The sequence below is a fragment of the Fusarium fujikuroi genome, chromosome FFUJ_chr01 (genome assembly GCF_900079805.1).
Source record: "Fusarium fujikuroi IMI 58289 draft genome, chromosome FFUJ_chr01".
NCBI lineage: Eukaryota > Fungi > Ascomycota > Sordariomycetes > Hypocreales > Nectriaceae > Fusarium > Fusarium fujikuroi.
This window is the reverse complement of record NC_036622.1, coordinates 864,649-882,485: the sequence shown is the minus strand read 5'-3', so window position 1 is coordinate 882,485 and position 17,837 is coordinate 864,649. Positions and strand designations below refer to the sequence as shown.

At 48.3% G+C, this 17,837-nt stretch overlaps 4 protein-coding genes; all 4 read right to left on the bottom strand.

Moving 5' to 3' along the window:
- Positions 1-34: 34 nt before the first annotated feature.
- Positions 35-1,862, bottom strand: FFUJ_01794 (related to putative multidrug transporter Mfs1.1 (major facilitator family protein); the record flags this gene model as incomplete). XM_023574750.1 has 3 exons in its annotated part: positions 35-1,123; positions 1,168-1,489; positions 1,534-1,862. 3 exons carry the CDS (start codon positions 1,860-1,862, stop codon positions 35-37), a joined length of 1,740 nt encoding a protein of 579 aa, XP_023423803.1.
- Positions 1,863-5,691: 3,829 nt separating this feature from the next.
- FFUJ_01795 (uncharacterized protein) lies at positions 5,692-5,994 on the bottom strand (the record flags this gene model as incomplete). The annotated part of the gene is made up of 1 exon (XM_023574739.1): positions 5,692-5,994. One exon carries the CDS (start codon positions 5,992-5,994, stop codon positions 5,692-5,694), a length of 303 nt encoding a protein of 100 aa, XP_023423802.1.
- A 6,688-nt stretch (positions 5,995-12,682) lies between these two features.
- On the bottom strand, positions 12,683-12,986 carry FFUJ_01796 (uncharacterized protein; the record flags this gene model as incomplete). XM_023574728.1 has 2 exons in its annotated part: positions 12,683-12,789; positions 12,890-12,986. The coding sequence occupies 2 exons, from the start codon at positions 12,984-12,986 to the stop codon at positions 12,683-12,685; spliced, it is 204 nt and encodes a 67-aa protein (XP_023423801.1).
- A 681-nt stretch (positions 12,987-13,667) lies between these two features.
- Positions 13,668-14,262, bottom strand: FFUJ_01797 (uncharacterized protein; the record flags this gene model as incomplete). XM_023574717.1 has 2 exons in its annotated part: positions 13,668-13,892; positions 13,957-14,262. The coding sequence occupies 2 exons, from the start codon at positions 14,260-14,262 to the stop codon at positions 13,668-13,670; spliced, it is 531 nt and encodes a 176-aa protein (XP_023423800.1).
- Positions 14,263-17,837: the final 3,575 nt, after the last annotated feature.

The window sequence follows — 17,837 nt, the reverse complement described above, 5'->3', positions numbered from 1 at the left end:
ATCGGGCTTTGACAAAAAGAAAAATTAGATATGATTACGATGCCTCTTCATTCTTCTGCTCAACAGGTGCCTTCTCATCTAAACCGTACTGTGTATCCAATTCTTTTCGCAGAGGAACATCTTTCTCAAACAGAGAGAGTACCCAAGCAAGCCCGCCGAACGCTACAGAAATGACATAGACCTTGCTCAACGACAACATAAATACATGTCGAATTTGAGTCTGAACGACCTCGTCAAATTGCAGAACGAAAGCTCGTGTCGCACTCTGATAAGAATCTCCAGAGCTGAGCATTTCTCGCGCCAGTTCATTATCAATCATATGCGAATACTGCTTCGTATACGTGTTGAAAATAGATCCAGCGATGGCTACACCCCAAACCGAGCCGAAGGAACGCATAAAAGTCCAATTCCCTGTCGCAGCAGCTTGGTCTTCCTCATCAGTAGCTGCCTGGAAAGCAGGCAATAGGGTATTCAGAAGAAAGTCGGAGCCAATAGCTGGAATGAACTGCAGCAAGATCCAAGCTGCAGGGGGGCTATCCTCATGAAGAAGACCGAGGAGGCCGACCCCGAGAGTCATGAGGAAGAAGCCTGACACGTGAAGCATTTTATACTTGCCCCATTTTGAGAGGACGACCGCAGAGAGGGCTGCGCCTGGGATGGCGATGAGAGCAACGGGGAGCATTTGCACTCCTGACCGTGAAGGTGTTGATAACTTGACAGCTTGGAAGTACAACGGCAAGAAGAAGTAACACCATTGGATTAGCAACATGTTGAGAAACGTGTTGATGTAGATGATGTATGATGTGCGCCCTGGGAATAGGCGAATGGGCATGACAGGTTCCGAGGGAATTCCGGAAGCTTCATATGTAACGAAACCGACAAGGCCGATGAGACCGATTATCAGAGGAGTTAGGATCCGAGCATCGGACCACGGATAAACTGGACCTGCCCAGGTGAGGGCAATGAGAATCGAGACACTTGATGCGATGAGGATAGCGTTGCCAATGTAGTCGATACGACGAAGTTTATCCATGGTTGATTGAGTTCGATCGTATTGGAGGTTGAGAAAGAAGTATGTAACGATAATAGCAACACCTCCGATGGGAAGATTGAGGTAGAACACCTAAGGAGTCAGTATATGTCTGCAGACGTTATCCATCTACTTACCCATCTCCAAGTCGTGTTCTCGACAATAACACCACCAAGAAAAGGCCCAACAGCGAAGCCAATAGTCGCTACTAATAGAAGGATAGCGACGTAGTTTCCTCTGTATCGAAGCGGTACTAGATCAGAGATGATCACATCATTGACCATTGTAACTCCACCACTACCGATACCTTGAATAGCACGTCCAGCGATGAGCATTGCGCCGCCGTTAGCACCACCTGCGATACCACTTCCAAGTGTATATGTAGCAAAGATGAGCATCATGACTTTCTTGCGGCCCCAGAGATTGCAGAGTTGGCCAAACAGGGGCTGGACACAAGCTCTATATTCTGTCAGCCACATACTGAAATCGGATGGGGGACTTACGTGGTGAGGAAGAAGACATTAGTAACCCAGATGTAACTACTCCCAAGATTGAGACTCTCGACGATGGTTGGAAGAGAAGTTATGACGACTGTGGCTTCGAGGGATGCAAGGAGTGTTGCCAGGACTAAAGTAACCATGATCATCCAGAAGCGATAATCTCTATTGAAAGCCGGCTTTGTTTTTGGAGTCACTGGTACTTGAGCTTCTTCATCTTCTTGGGCTGTTTTCGTCTGGTCTGATGAGTTGACGGAGGGTGGCGATGAGAGTGTCTGGTTAGATGCCTCGACCTTGTAAGGCGAGGCAGTATCTTTCATTTCTGCAGAAGGCATGATGATCACTGTGCAACAAGTCTGCTTGCCTTGGTGATATTGTCACATCCTTAGAGGAAGGATGCCAATTTATAAGAGACGTCTCTCAACTCATGAAGTAAGGAAGAGAAAACCGGAGGCTTTATAAAATGAACTACGACTTGCACAGGAAACTAATTGCTGACGAAATGCTCCGTGATATGAGATTTGTCAACTAAGCTAAATTATATACGGTAGCTTGTGTGATATCCTATTGCTGGAGTTGGGCTTACGTTCGGATGCTTTCAACAGGAGTAAGCCTCCATCCTATGAGACGCGGCGAATGTTTCACTCCGTCTTACTACCAGTCTAAGGATGTTATAAATTTTGGCTATTCGGACAGAGAAACCTTTTATTGGATGTGCATTAGTTGGAATAATGAGTATGTCAACTGTGGAAGTAAAGCTCATGTATATCGATATCATCTGAACCTCGATTTGCATCAAATCAGTCGAAGGTTTTGTCAATATGACCTGGTAAAAAAAGAATGTTCGAGACAACAAGAGGCAAACGACAAAAAATACCAATCGACGCAGGCCTGATTCGAACAGACGCCTCCGAGGAGAATAGATTTCTAGTCTATCGCATTAGACCACTCTGCCACTGCGCCTTCTTATTGGATAAACTCTACGGGTGCAGGGTAGTACAAGTAGCCGGCACCCGCTGGAATGAGACGAGCCTAGAGTAAGACTCTATTCACAACAATCACCATGGGAGACATGAGTATGAGATTTCTTTGCATTTTATGCTATGACTTATTAACTACTTAGTACCCTATTAACTCTCCTCTATTTATTCTTATTTCCAAGTATCTAGTTGTATGTAGATATAAGTATATTGTTGAGATGGCTCGTGTAATTAACGGTCGAAGGTTTGGTAAATATCGATGAGACTTTTCAATTCAAGCCTTGATAAAGTTGAGGATGTAGCTCGAATTGTCTCGACCATGATGCTAACTGTGATGCTGGTCTTGAGGCTTGGTTTCTTGACTGAGATCCAGGTACTCTGAAGCAGACGTGGTTTAGCACTTGACGAAAAGCGAGACCACAGTCACAGGATATGACAGTCTGTCTATCGAGGTCTTTCGTAGCGCTCCGGTAGATTCAGACGCGTCATGATATCGTCCAGCCGCGAGAGCAGCTTCTTCCGAACAACCTCCCAGTGCTGCTGGCTGATGATTTGGAAATCAATGCCGATGGGGTTGTGATTCGTGAGTCACGCTCCCTCCCGACACATTTCGGTGCGTGTTGTGCAAGGTTGACGTGCGACTAAGCATTTTGGTGGTTAACTATAAGCGAGAATGAATCGCGATCTGTCAGATCCCTCAATCGGCGTTATACCATCAGGTCTTCCCCAAAAGTCAAAAGATCAAGAGACTGGCCATTAGATCGGCCATGAGACTCCTGGGAGATTCCCATAGTCCCAAAATCTAGTCCTGCAATAGCGAGTTGCAAATGGATTGTATGCCTGTCCTCCGTATGTGGCGGCTTTCAGGTGACGAAGAGTGAAGTGCCGGAGGGGATATTGCGATTGAGAGAAGAAAACTGTTCGGAGAAGGGTCTTAGAGAAGGCTCTATTGCCTACAGGAGATCCTATGACTTGATCGAATCTGGAGTCCAGTGTCGACGTCATGACTTCGGAGTCGGTAGGGTCTATCAGGAGGCAAAATATGCGTAACCCCTCTTTAACTATCAAAGGGGCTTAATGGTCTACCCCTTTGGTGTATCGGAGCATTTTCTGAGTATCTGTCTTTCGTGAAGGAGACGACATATCAATCTTGTGCGATCCAAACAAAAAGGGATGTTTTAGTTGCTGTGAGTGTTGGCTTGAAGAGTACTGCGGATGCATGTATCACTCAGCACCATAGTCAACCCTACTCCAGGTCATGCTTAGAGTATGCCGTCCTTCCTCGTGCCTCAGAAATAGTATGCGCATGCTCTGTGAGACATGAAACCTTTGCAGTTCCAATATGGGAAAGGCCAGTGCAAAATAATCGGATGAAGTTAGTCCAATAGGGTCTTATAGACCAGGCTCTTCTGGCGCGATATCTCTCACAGCCTGGATCATGACTCTCCAATTCTGCGACACCCTCATCAAGACGAACCTTGGTGTCTGTCTTGATGATTGAGCCAGCATCTTTCATCTCGACATCAGTGAGACTCTTCTGTCGTGCAAGCCACGCTTCAGCCTCAACGATGCCATCAGTCTGGAAGTCAGTCGTAGCGTCTCATAATGGGTTCCTTATGTCTGTCGATTCCGTCAAACCCAGCTCCGTGACGGCTGTCTTTCGTCACTGGCATGCTGGGTAGTTGTGTATATCTTGCAGAATATATCGTTCGCCCTGTGAGTTCGATGTTGATCGTGTGATCGAGTCCAAGGGTATCAATCCAGCTGATTTTGATCAATAACCACACGGGTTTTCCCAGTAATTTCTTCAATCAAACTGCCCTTGCCTTTTGGCGTCTTTGGAAGGCAAGGCAATAGGAGCACGGCCTTCTTCGAATGGGCGGCTGAGGTCATGGACCTGTAATGTATCTCGGCATGTCAACCAGGCCAAAAAGGTGTCGATTCCCTTGGTTGAGTCGTTTGTGTTTCTTCCTGCCACATGGATCATCTGTCCGGTCTGTTGAGCGTCAACACCAACACCAAAATCAACCGCGGACGTAAAACGAGATGAAGGATCTCCCTCGTTCACGTCATGGGCCGGTAAGCTCCTTCTCTAGTCTGCTAATCTTGTGCTTGTAGTTAGATCCCATGATTCCGTTCAGCCCTCGATAGAGCTTTTGCTGCGCCTTCTCCTGCAGCACAACAATCTCCCGCTCGATCTCACTGCATCTTATCGCCTTGGTCAACTCTTCCAAGTAGATCAGATATCCTTGTGAGGCTATGAGAGATTACGGGCATTATTTTCGTGCAGGTCCAGGGAGCTGACAGTGGTGTCTGTTGACCCAGTCTCCGTCAACGTTGTGGAAGCGGTACCAGAAGTTCACGGGTAAGGGGTGAGAAGTTCGTTTCTATTATGCTGCGTAGCAGTTAGTAACAGGAGAAAGGCTCAGGTAGCTAGCTGTGCGTGCGTAACTTACTGTTGGAAAAGAAGTTGATGGAAATGCTCAGTACCCTGGGTTCGTCACCAATGGCGAGGGAGAAGGTTTCGTCTTGTTATGGAATTTCTGTCTCTAGTGCAGTCGCCGTGGACAACATCAACTGGGGACCAGCATCGAATCATGATGTTGTGAGGCTTAACATCTGTGTGAAAAAGCCCTTTCATATGTAGATCCTCCACGGCCTGCCCAACTCGGAGCATGGCTCCTCTTTGAGCCTTGGATTTCCATCTCGAGCTGGCTGTTTTCAATCTGCAGATTCTGACAGGCGACGAGTCATTAGGATGTCTTCGTGGCTGCAGATTTGTTATCTCAATCCCCGGAGGTGATGGACTTCCCTGATTTGCACCTTGACTTGGTGCCGGAGAGTAGTGCTGGGCGTATACACCTGGAGGATTGGGGTATAGCTGATTAGAAAGCCTCGGTGAGATGCCACGGGCTGTCTAATCGTAGCCGCGGACGTTTACGGCTTACTCGGTAACAACTGCTGAGTAGCCATAAGCTCGAGAGCACCCTGCGTCCTGTCGGGGCTTGGCGGAGGCGCCAGAGGGAAGTCTGTCGTAGGGATAGGTGGTGTTTTTGCAAAGAGGGACAACTTTATTGGGGACAGAGAGCGCTGCCTGCTTCCCCTCATGTACGTGACTCCATAGTATTGCTGTTATCGGGTCGACATCGACAGAGAGACTTGTGATGGTAGGCTTGTTGCTCATTTATGGAAAGACCTGAATCTGGTGGACTATATTCGGAGTACTCTCAAGAACAAGCCCGAGTGTCTCCTGATAACTAATAGCAACAGAAAGATCGAGCTCTTTGCTAGTGGCTATCATATAGTCGACTGGGGCGTATTCATTGTCGGTTTCGATGTAGTCAAGAACGTCTTGAGCTGGTTCTGCAGCCGCAACTCCTCTCGGCTGGTCTGGTGGCGGAGCTCTTTCAAGGACCAGCTCCGAAATGTTGAATTCGAGTGCCTGTGGCCTATCGTAGCCCATGGGTTGGGCAAGTTTGTCTGGCATGACATTGTTTGGAGATAACTGAACGGTAGGGTCGCAGTTGATTTTGTTTGCGGCCTTCGCAGATCTTATCCTTTTGCTGTTCCGAAGCATAGTCTTGATCGCTGTGAGAGGCTTTTTTGGAAGACAAATCAAATTGTACGCGTGCTGAAGGTTGCACAATTGTTTTCGTATTTCGATAGATCTAGACACATCTATCCTTGGCTGTAGCGCCGGGAGTTCTGGTCTTGATGGTCTCTAACCATCGAGACCGAGGAGTTCCGCTAGGCTTTGTTCACCATGGTCTTCCGCCAGCGTTACGTTTAGTGCATTTGGTGTAGGGCCTGATTGTAACAAGACCAAGAGGAGAGACTTGGCAGTGCCACCATCTCCGTGAGCACCCGCAGACGAAAAAGAACCATTTTGACTTCACTTGGTCATACCAACCTACGAGTTGTCGTTAGCCATCTGTTCAAAGCCTCGCTTTTCGTCCTCAAGCTGATCGTATGTGCCTGCTGTCTTCAGCCCGTGATTCGTTTCATAGTATGGTGTTCCTATGCATCAGTCTTGACAAGAATGTGCATTTTCGGGAGCTTATTCGTGATCAGATCATTTGAATGCGTCAACGCACGCGCAAGAATTGCAGTCGTCTGATATTGGCGCGGTAGTGCTTGAATGTTCAATCGTTCGATCAATCAAGCGGAAAGACTTCCTCTGATTTCGCTGTATCTGCTGGAAGCCCCTGGTGAAGACTCCCACCTAGACAGCCGTATTGGAGTTGCTTGCTCTTCTCACTAAGAGCGGCATTCCTGATCAAGAGATCATTGTTATGGGCTGATAAGAAAACCTTACTGCTATCAAGGTCATTGACCTCTGCAGTGGGCTATTCAAGGCACTCCTTAACAACCTTTGTCACCGTCACCGACAGCTCATATCTCTCACGGAGCCAGCCATATCCGGCGCCAAGTCTGTCGATTCCAAACATTAGTAAGTGACTTTGAACATCTTTCGTTGTCGATACCATGTTGTCGAGTTTCAGATAGTCCAAACCTTCGCGAATACCATATCCTGACGAGTTAACTGTGTACCTGTATAGTGAGGGCGGGCTGGTGCAGCCCGATGTTCCTTCCCTGATCAGGCTATATATACATCGCATATCCCATCCAGTATTCGGTAGTGCTTCGCCTGGTGATGTTTTGGTTAGACTTTGGTTGTCCCTAGCCTCAACGCCCTCCTCGAAGTCATCATCAGCACCACCGACTTTCGCTGCCGCAGAAGTATTTTGACCTGTGAGTTGGGTTTGCGAATCATCACCACGTCCTAACAGTACGTCTCTAGACGGAGGAGAGGGTGGGGCTGATATATCTCGCTGTCTACCAGCTCGCGTGGACGTTTTTCTGGATGCCAGGCCGATGTCTGTCAAAGGTTTGTGTGCTCAACCTGAGCCATCGTAAGTCTTGGTTGCAGTAGTTTTCTGACTGTTTGTGCCTGGGACATGGTACAATCACCTACTCCTGGGTGAGTCTGGCGCCGAGGTTGAAGGTTACCAACATGCTGAGTGTGGAGAGCATCATCATGCTTTGCATGACGTTGAAGGCGTCATGCAGAGGCACTTTCAGATCAGAAACTTTTGCTTCTCTCCAATCACCCGAAGCCGACTGACTCCCTTTGCCTGTTGATGATCCTGCCTTTACAGATCACTTGTATGATACTGTCGAAACCATAGTGAGTCTCCAGCGTTTCTTAAATTCCTGATCTCAAGACAAGATGCATTGCTCGTGGTCTGATCTTGCCGATGAGCACTGTACTTGTAGATGAAGTCGCCCAGTTTCCCGAAGCTGGTAGACAAATATCCAATTTCGAACCTCTGGCGGTCAAGTTGGTCAGTGGGTGCGTCTTCGAACTTGTTCCCGTTAGTCTTTGCATATCATAAAGCATGTAAAACTGCCTTAGAAAAGCGAAGAAAGAAACTAGGAGGTAGCCTTCGAGGTGATGGTACAATCCCAGGGGTGCAGCTTGACGTAAATCGAGAAGGTGAACTCATAAAGCTCAAAGCAATCTCTCGATGCATCCTGTCAATCTCTATCTTCATAGAAGTCACCGCTTCTTCCATGAGAAGCAGTTGACGGAATCTTTGATCCTGTCCTTGTCCTGCATCCCGCTCGGCCTGGTTCCAGAAGATGCCTCAACTCTGTTGCAGCGCCTCCCTCTAGCCGTCAGATTGACCTGAGGACTGTTTGTAAGAGATAGAGGACGCAACTGTAGAGGCAGCTCGTAGCCCGAGCCATGTTCCAAGTTGTCGCCAGTTGTCTGACACTGGTACTCCTTGAAGCTGTCTTTTGTGCTAAGCTTGCTAGACACACCGAGTCACAAGCTTTCGAAGTTGAAGTCAAATCAGTAGCCCAAATGATGGCAGCTAGACATGAACTCTCCAATCGGAAATTCGGTAAATATTGCCCATTTCAACATTGAGACTTTTTCCCAATGCCAAAAGCACCTCTCCCTCAATGTCTCTCAGTTCCTGTCGTTCCCGTTGTAAGGTCCTGCCTAACGTATCTGACACCAGGGCACTGTAGCTCTCGATGAGAGAATTCTCCTCGGCCAGTATCTTCACCAGTCCTTCCGCCAGAGAAGGGACAGCTTATATGGGCAACCCCCAGCAAGGTCAAAGTTGTTCTTGGCCCAGCATCCCCCCCATACTTTTTCCTTTTCCTTTTCCCTTTGGGGTTTTTCTTTCTTTTCTTTTTTGCAGCAAGGGTTTGGCGATCCGCTCGAACAGTAGTTAGGCCAGATCGACAGAGATTTGCTGCGTTCCACATGATATGCCCGACATACGGCGCAGATCTCGTTGATTATACTCGTCATGGGACGGGATCTCCGCATAGGGAGCGTTCCTTTCATCCTCTATTAGAAGAGAAACAGTATAAGACCGATCATTACAATTCCGCACACTGCCAACTCTTCTCTGACTGTTTTGCGTGATCCTAGATATACTGGACTCTATCGTCTTATATTGTCCCTGGGGTGGGAGAGGGTCCAGCATATATGGAACTCCTGAGACACGAGTTTCTTCAGTGTTAACGTGTCGGTATTTATTGCAATAATGCGCCGGTTTAGATGTCATTCTTCGAGAGAACAACACACCACGCTGCTCGTTCATGCCAGAAATACCCATTTTGATCCTCTAGCAAGCCATAGTAGCTGGCATGGAAACAGAATCCTATGTCATTTTCCAGTGACTTTTCAAGTCCATTAGGATGCATGGCTTAGAATTCTCATCCAAATGTACTCCAAGGGGACCTTGATCATGCGTCTGAGACATGGAACGCATGGAGTAGTCCGATAGCTGACGGTTTCCGTGATGTTAGGCGCCGCATTGTTCGGCTCTTTATCAGAGTCGGATAGATGATCAGGTTCGGGTCTTGGCTGCACACCCCACAGACTAAACCGAGATAGTTGTATAGCATTACTTTGCTCAGTTTCAGTCACGGGATGGCAGGGATGGAAATCCCGAGCTGTAGCAGGAGCTTGCGCTGAGGTGACGGTTTTGACCAGAGGGGCCTGCTGTAGATGGCGAAGATGGCGAAGATGTTTGTTCTTAGCTCGAGCTTGGAGGCTGAGAGTGATCTTGGCGCAGCTAATCACCTCTTCAATCAGACTCTGGCCGAACTCGGACTCCCTTCAGTTTGAACCACAGCTGGATCTCTTAGGACTCCGGGTAATCGTCGCTGTCTTCGGGGACCTGACTAACGATTTGGTCGTCACTATGTCGGCGTGCCGTCTACGTTATCATCTATGCGTGGCGGCAAGTCGAAGCTCTGGGGAGGACGCTCGTGAGGGCGCTCGTGAGGTCGGATCTGAGCTGCGGCTCTGGATGGCTTGATTGATACTGTCACAGAGATCCTTTCATTTGCGGGACTTGACTGACATTCGGTGATGGTCATCGTTTTCTGCTTGGGCCTCGTCTCTTGGGCGGCATTTTGAAATGGTGTGTTCTGAGGTTGAATTGTTAACTGCATGCAAGAATCAACCCGGGCAAAACATTCTCCATGGTTCCTTTGTTAAAGACCACTTGGGGAACTGCGTTGTGAGGGTCCATTGGTTTCTTCCTTTTTCGTGCCAACTGAGGTATCATCGCCATCTTCTTGGCAAGGCATATGCAGTCATACATCGCTTACGGACAAGCTCATGAATGAATTTGTTGATGTGACTCTGAGGCGTACTTGCCATGGCTTACCATGACTAACTAGCTTGTATTGGCTCTTGAATCGTTACCTGCCGTGCCATGTCCAGTAGACTGTCGCTCCCAGGCGATTGCTCACCCTCCTCACGATCGGCACAATCAGATCTCCGATCAATGCGTCTCTCATCTTGTTACCTTCTCCTTGTAAATTCAGGATTGAAGGCGGAGAAACCTATGAGTGAAGAGAGCCTAGACTTCAGCTCAGTCGAATCTGCAAGTGAAGCATCAGTGATGAACCGAAGCGATACAGATGGGCTTACTTACCAAAGGCACGAGCCGTGTAAGAATTGGTTCAGGAGCACTTTGGGAGTCTCTTCTTGTAGTTTCGGTTGATATTTGTGAAGCCGTAGAGAGTAGGCAGGTTTTGTAATCTTCTCGATGTGTTGTCTCTCCAATGCAAGACTCTCGTGCTCTCTATCTCTGTATAGAGACGATTCTCATATCTAAATGTCATTAACCTATTATTAGACACCGCGATCCCATACGCCTTCGGCAGGCCTCTTTTCGATTATCTTGACGGGTACCTCGAGATCTATAAGTGACGGCTTCTGGTTGACGCCATCCGATCAAACTGGATATGATTGTCTTGACTCCAACTCTCCTGGGTCTGAGATACACCCCAGCATTGAACTGCAGTGTGCCCAGTTGCAACTCGATATAATTGACTGGTATTTTATCGTCGGGTAGGGTGTCTTGGGCTGGCATGGTTTGAACCTTGGTATGGTAGTTGATCTCTATATGCACCGGTTGGTGGGTACGAGATTGGCCATCATGAACGTGGACGAGACTCCTTGAAAGCCTGACCAGAGAAGTTCCAGCGCGACAAACAGGGCTTGGATGAAGTAAGACCAGGCATCTTCAGTAAAACCAATCCAAGCTTCGATGTCAAGATCCCTTTCTACCGGCGGCTCGATTGAAATGGTCGTAGCCATGATGAGTAGATGATTACGTTTGATGCTTGATGTGAGGGATGAAGTTTGAACTGTCACTTTGAGGAACAGATACTGTCGATAAGCTAGTGAACTTGATTGAGAAAACTTTCGCATTGTATTATATCATCGACTGGCACGTCTGCTGGCTGCTGAGAGTCTGAGACTGGAAGGTTATTTGTAGGCTCTGGGGGCGGTGTTGAGTGGTTTGATCTCGCAGTATGCATCTGGCTCATCTTGGGCCTGTTGCCAAAGTTCTCTCTGCATTAGTCGCTGTATATATTCATCCTGGATGTTTAGGAACTATTGTAATCAATCCTTAGTATCACAGACTGGTCAGAAAGAGCGTTTACTTATCTCCCTATATAGGAGTCCCTCTTCAAGGCACTGAACACATTTGTCGGGACCATCCCAACATTTCTCCTCAGGGTCTAAGGCCTCTCGCTCTTGGGACTTGATTGCGATTTTGCGTTCACGTTTGTTCTTTGCAATGCCCTTGAGCTTTTCCTTCGGCATCGTCACGCTCCGAGGTTGCATTTCTCATCGCGGTCCAGGCTGATTTGAGCTCTCAACCCCAAGTCCCAACTGAAAATAACACACCTAGCTCACAACTTAGGTGTAATGATTCGTTGGCCTCTCTGTCTCCGGGTAATTGTATATTTGAGCTTGAAACTCGGCCTCTTGATCTGGAAGTTGGTGCCGTTAGACATCCACTTAAGCCAGTGTCATCACACGGCCGAGACGCCAATGATTGCGAGTCATCCGAAGATACTCACTGATGAACTCGGCGATGGATGGTCGGTCCACAAGAACTGTAGCTTCCGGAGTGTCTTGGAACACAACAAGGCAAGGTTCTTCGCGCGGAGCCTCTTCTTGAAGCAAGTATCGGTTGAAGAACAGTGGAGCTAGAACTTGGTATACTTCAGTATCTGACACAGCAGAACTTCCAATTTCATCACGTCGAAGAATCTGAGCGGCACAAGTTGGTGGCTCTGCAGAAAGCTAATACTTGAGCTTTGTAGGTGTGGCCGTTTTTCGAGACCTGTATCAAGTATGCGCGAGAAGGCACAGATGAAGAGTTGAAGCCAGGCCAGTTCACGTTGGCACGCGTATGGCCTGGGAAACCAAATTCTGAGAAAGTCACAGAGTCGAGTGGGTTAAGGTCTCTATTCTCCTCCGCCATGGGACAGTAGTAGCACGAGAAGAGGCATGAGTATCTCCACCGTCCTAATCACCGCCATCCGAGGCGATGTTCAGAGGCACTCATGACATGTACTCGAACATGTTGGGAGAAATAGCATGGGTTCATATTCCTCACAAAACCTACACCTGTGAGAGGTCAGATATGTCGTGGAAATCGCCAATTCCACTGCTGGCTGTTGCGGTTTGGTGTAAGTGAAAGAGATAGTTTGGTTCTACTGGTGTCGTCGCTCTTTTCGACAGTCACGCAATGACTAGCAGCCATAGCTTCCGGTGTCTCCAGTCTTTGTATAAAGGAGACACTGCGGACCATTCGTAGTGATGTAGTTGGGACAGGCCTCTAGTACCGAGCAACAGCGCACAGCAATAGTATCTTTTCCCGCTTCTCAACAACATTATCTCGTGCGATGCCGATGAAGCGACCCCAGTCTTGCTGTTGACTCTCATCTGTCATGCCTCAGTACCTTTTGAGGAAAAGCAAAGCTGCATGACGACAGCAACAGAACAAGATAGATAAAATAATATGAGAGTCAAAGTAAAGACTCACTACAAGCAATTTCATGGAACTTGATAGGCGTAAGTAGACGGGTGATGAGTTCAGGGGTGGCATCACCAGTCGGCGCACCGACGAGGTAAGAAGCCATTAGGACATCATCACATATAGTTCGTCAGTTTGTCATGTTTGCATTTCAAAGTACTGTATTCGTTCTGTTTTTGCATGACCTCTTCGATGATGAGCTTTCTTTTCGAGACGAGTTGTTTTTCTCTGGCTCCATCGCTCTTCAGCCTTTTGGGGGCGGAAAATATGTTTATTTGAGATCTTATCATCTTGCGCTGCCGCACAGAAAGCCAAGGTAATATCCCTCAGATGCCCCGAGTACCAATATATTATGCCTATCATCAGACAGGTCTTAATAGTAACTGGTGTGAAGTGTGTTCGGAGGCCGATTCCCGATTTGGTCGCCACTACGTCGGCGTGCTGCACAGGCAATTCGTTGCGCGGCTGCGTTGTAGGCTTGGTTGACCAACTTCACGGTTCTTGGGCGGACACAGGCATCGTTGGTTTTGACGCGTTCGGTCGGTTTCCAACCCTGAGTTGCCCGAGTTAGTCATCTTAAATGCTCGTGCTGGCCAAGCAAGTATCACAGGGATAGTCCGGGCGTTGACTTTGATGGACTACAAAGGATTTGACGAGAGGAGACGCGGATGATTATCTTGCGTTCCGTACATGGCGTATCCTGGATAGATCGGGCCGCCTCAATAACCGCCATGAGAGGTGGTGTCTGCGTCGATGATAGTGTAGGCAGAGCGCTGCTCTTCCAGACTCACTGTGCACGCTCGCATGTCTCAAAGTGCTTCTGGAAGCCTTCATATGAGTAACAAGTATCACGGTCTGCGACACCCTTACAGAAAGTCCCGTTGCCAATTGCCTGCATTCTTCGTTCTTGAAAGGCTTCCTGGTAGCCTCTGCACTGTTCAGCGTTCGGGGTCGGTCCCGGCTGTCTACCAAGCATCTTGATTCTCTCCCCTCCACCGTCGCCTTGTCTCCCCTGGGTTCTTCGTAATCAGTGGGTAGGAGGGGACGAGAAATTCCGTAAGAGTTGATGTCGCTACCACTGTCGACGGGGCGACTTGCGGAACGTTGTTACCGTCAGCTTTTCCTCGGCCTGGTCCTGTTCGCCTCCGATGAGTTTGTCGGTTTCCGCACGGGATAACGCGAAGCTCTGATTCTTTCTTCTTCAGATAAACTAACGAAGCACCAGCGTCTGCCAACCTTTGAAAGTCTCCTTCGTATGGCAGCTTGGGCGTGGAGGGAGCGCAGAGAGGACCCTCTTCCCCTTCCTTGTCCTTGTCTGTGGCTCGCTCCACGCCAATGCTTTCAGCGAATTCTCCTTCAGTGAGCTTGAACAAAGAGGTCATATCAAGAGACCTTGCTTGAGCTCATAAATAAGTCTCCTTTGAATCCTGATTCAATTGGTGCTTGTCAGCCATCTTCGCAAAAGGCACGATGGTCTTCTTCAGGCGCTTTCCGACAATGCGAAGAAACTCCTCCCCTTGATTGCCTTGACCAGCGTACCTCGTTTATAACAATAGCGGCGAACTCACTCCTATCCCACTCATCTCGGGTTTGGTGCATTTTTGCCGCTATTGTCTGTCTTCCGTTCTCGGTGAAGCCCAACTCAGGCTTCGTGGACTTCGAGTGCTGCAAATCTCTCTTCTTTTGAGGTTGAATGGTATGAAGTGGACTGGGGCTGGCGATAATTTCATCGTTTGAGTCCGTACAAGGCTTCGTTCAACAGGGTAATGGCATCTTCAAACCAGCCGAGCTTTTCGGCCCATGGTTTGCCTTCAGGTGACTTCATGAATTGTGCAAGCATTAGGAACTGCTTGATATAGATAAGCTTGTCAAGATTGCTGTTAAGGTAAGCTGCCACTACTTCTACTTGCGACAGATCTTTTTTCTTCCTTAACTGAGATGCAGATGATAATTCTCCACGAGGCTGGTCTGACAGTTGATGAGAATGTTTCGTCAAAGTCAACGCTCAGGGTCAGCCACAGTCGGCGCTCATTTGTTCCTGGAGGCCTCAATTTGAGGGACAAGTTTCAACGAAGGGTCAGAATGCTCAAGGGTGAAGGAGCTTTGAAATATCAGAGCACCCGCTGGGGGCCAACTCCTCGCATATACGTAGTGAGATTAGGGTTTGGGGAACTCATGAGGTAATGATTCGCTTGATTGCGCCACATGGGTTCGTGTATACTGCCATGGGTTGGCTTCCTGTGGTATTTTCACTTTAGGTACAGATCTTAGCGACGACTAAGTTGGAGGATGGACACTAGTAGCGACTGATATCCTTTGGGAAAAGATCATTGGCCCGCCTGATCTGATCATTAAGATTTGCAAAGTCAAATCGATGCTCGACGCTCTCTTCTGAATGGTGAGGGCGCCTCATATGAGTGAAGAGAAGTGCATCTTCTTTCAGGTTGCCGAAACAAGCCCCAACTGCGCCATCCTTGCTTGGCCTAGTTTTCCTCTAGGCGAAGGCCATGATATCGGGATATGGACTCTTTGGTACATCGATAGGCAGACGGAAGCCTCTTCAGAGTCTTCGAGGATGCGAAGGCTGAGCTCGGGGGCAAGAAATGGGAGGCTTCGACGTGGAGTGCCACCCGTAGGCTGAGAGGAGACAAACGTTATATTGGTAATTCTCCTCCCCCTTTGCATTATGCTGCTTCTGTAATTCGAAACACATCCACCGCTGTTTCTGCTCATTCAAATGTATGCGTTGCTATAGAGTGGCCGTCTGATCTATGAGCTCGTTGGACTCATATGATCTTCTTTCAAGAGCTCTTGGCTTATGATGTCGAAGTCGATTCCAAGTGGTTACCCCTAGCTTACGAAGCTGGGGCTTGCAAGACGAAGGCGAGGATCAGGACCTCCAAAGATGAATGGCTCAGCCAAACCATCAAGACAGCGAGGATTTAATACCTAAGTCATGAGCTTACCATAACTTCGAACAAACTATTCCTCAATGACGCACATTGGAAAATCGGGAAGTGGTCGAAGCACCTGCCGGGGTCTCTCCAACTTCATGCATTCTGAAATCCACGGCGGTTCATCGAACTCCGCTTGAGCCCCCTCAGCGCCGTTAACGTGATACCGCAGAGCTGTCTCTTTTCGACTTTCTCCGCAACTTCATTCAACTCTGCACCAGAAACGCGCTTCAAAGCCTTTCCTATCAGTTGGGTCGTATCGATGTAGATTGGCAAAGGAATAGCCTCCAAGATGATCCTTTCGCAGGCTCACCTGGAGCCTGTCTCTCGTCTAGTTAATGGTGAAGCCTTACTATATATTGATAGTTAGTTGAATTGTTCATCTTTGGAGCCCTCAACATCATTCTCAACATCCGCGGCCACAGCCACATTAATATATATCGAGGCAGCTGGGTAAGAGACTGGTGAAGAAGCGGTTCTTCGAGCTTGCGCAAGAGGTCCATCAGCTTGTAATCCATCCGGTCTGCAAGACATGCAGGAACTGGGTTATCTTTATAAATGCCGATGTTCAGTATATTGATAGGATCGCTCTTGTTGGCTCTTTTATAGCGAGCGATTGCCCCCTTAGATTCTTTCCTCTCTAGGGTGCCTGGTTTCTCAGTATGGCGAATCTCTTGCCGTCATCTGACTGGTCACGAACGAAGCTATCGTAGAACAGGATGGCAATTGAATCTAGGGGATGGGGTTTCTTTGCAGGTGGATTCATTGATGAACAAGCCAATGATATCGTGCTCAGGTCAAGACAAGCAAGCTCATTCCTAGTGGAGCGAAGGTTTTGTCAATCTTGACACGTCGGCCGTACATCGGACCCCGGTGGACTGAAGGGAATGTTGTGTTGTCTTGCTAAAGTTGCTGGCTAGCTCTTGGAGGCGGAACTTTCCCATTAAACCTGATCTTCCTGCGTGGGGTTTGGGTGCGCCGAAACTGAATCACCCGGTGGTGATTATTGAACGGATGATTGCTCATCGATCTCAACATCGCTTAAATCGGCGTTGATGACAGTTGAAGCGATGGAAGACTTGAAAAAGTCATCAATCGTCTCGAAAAGCTTCCATTCGTATCCAGCCCGTGCTGATACCGTTTCCTCACAGTTAGGACACGAGCCTAATCGGACTTGCCGACTCTCAGTACTTGCGTGCATGTTCTTATAGGGGAATACCCCAGGGATGGGCAATCATGGGCAGAGCATCTCCCAACGATCTTGCCGGCAGGCTTGGGTTCGGGTACCTTGCAGGGCCTAGTTAGGTACGGGAGACAGTACGTATGCCCGCCTGGAGAGTTGCAGCAATTCGTGTTCACCAGATTGGGATCCTTTGAGTCACGGATTGTTAAGATCACCGAAATCTTTTTGACCCATTTAGGCGTCCATTGAAGTACTGGTACTTCCAGCGACCGTATTGTAGGATGGCAAACCCGGTAAGGCGGACAGCATTGTGAATGAATTTACACGGTGGCCGGGATCATGTCTTCTACACCAATGACAAGTCTTCCAAAACTGTTGAGAAGATGTTGTAGACTGTTGCTAAGACGGCAGAGAAACCCAGGCTCTTCAGCGTTTTGTCCGATGTGAGGCTGTGGACGAGCGTCGCCGCCTTGTTGTGTTTGAGGCTGTGGGAGCGGTAGATGGGCAGGTTCGACTCTAATCCGCATCCTGGCTCACGATCGGAGGCAATAGGGTCTAAAGGAAGAGATATTCCTTTTCGGAGAGCCACTGGTCTGACTTGAACCTGGGGTCCTTGGGAGAGTCCTCCCAAAATGTAATCGATGGAGCGTCCCGAAGTGACAGCTTAGAGGGCGTTTGCTGGGGAAGACTTGATAATCTCTACATCCTCGTCGTCGGAGGTAGTATCCAGATTCTCCCAGCCTTAATGTCATCGATGCGTTCCAGGACTTTTCCGGAGGTTACATGTTGCATCAAGTCCTATACTTGATACTCTCCTGTT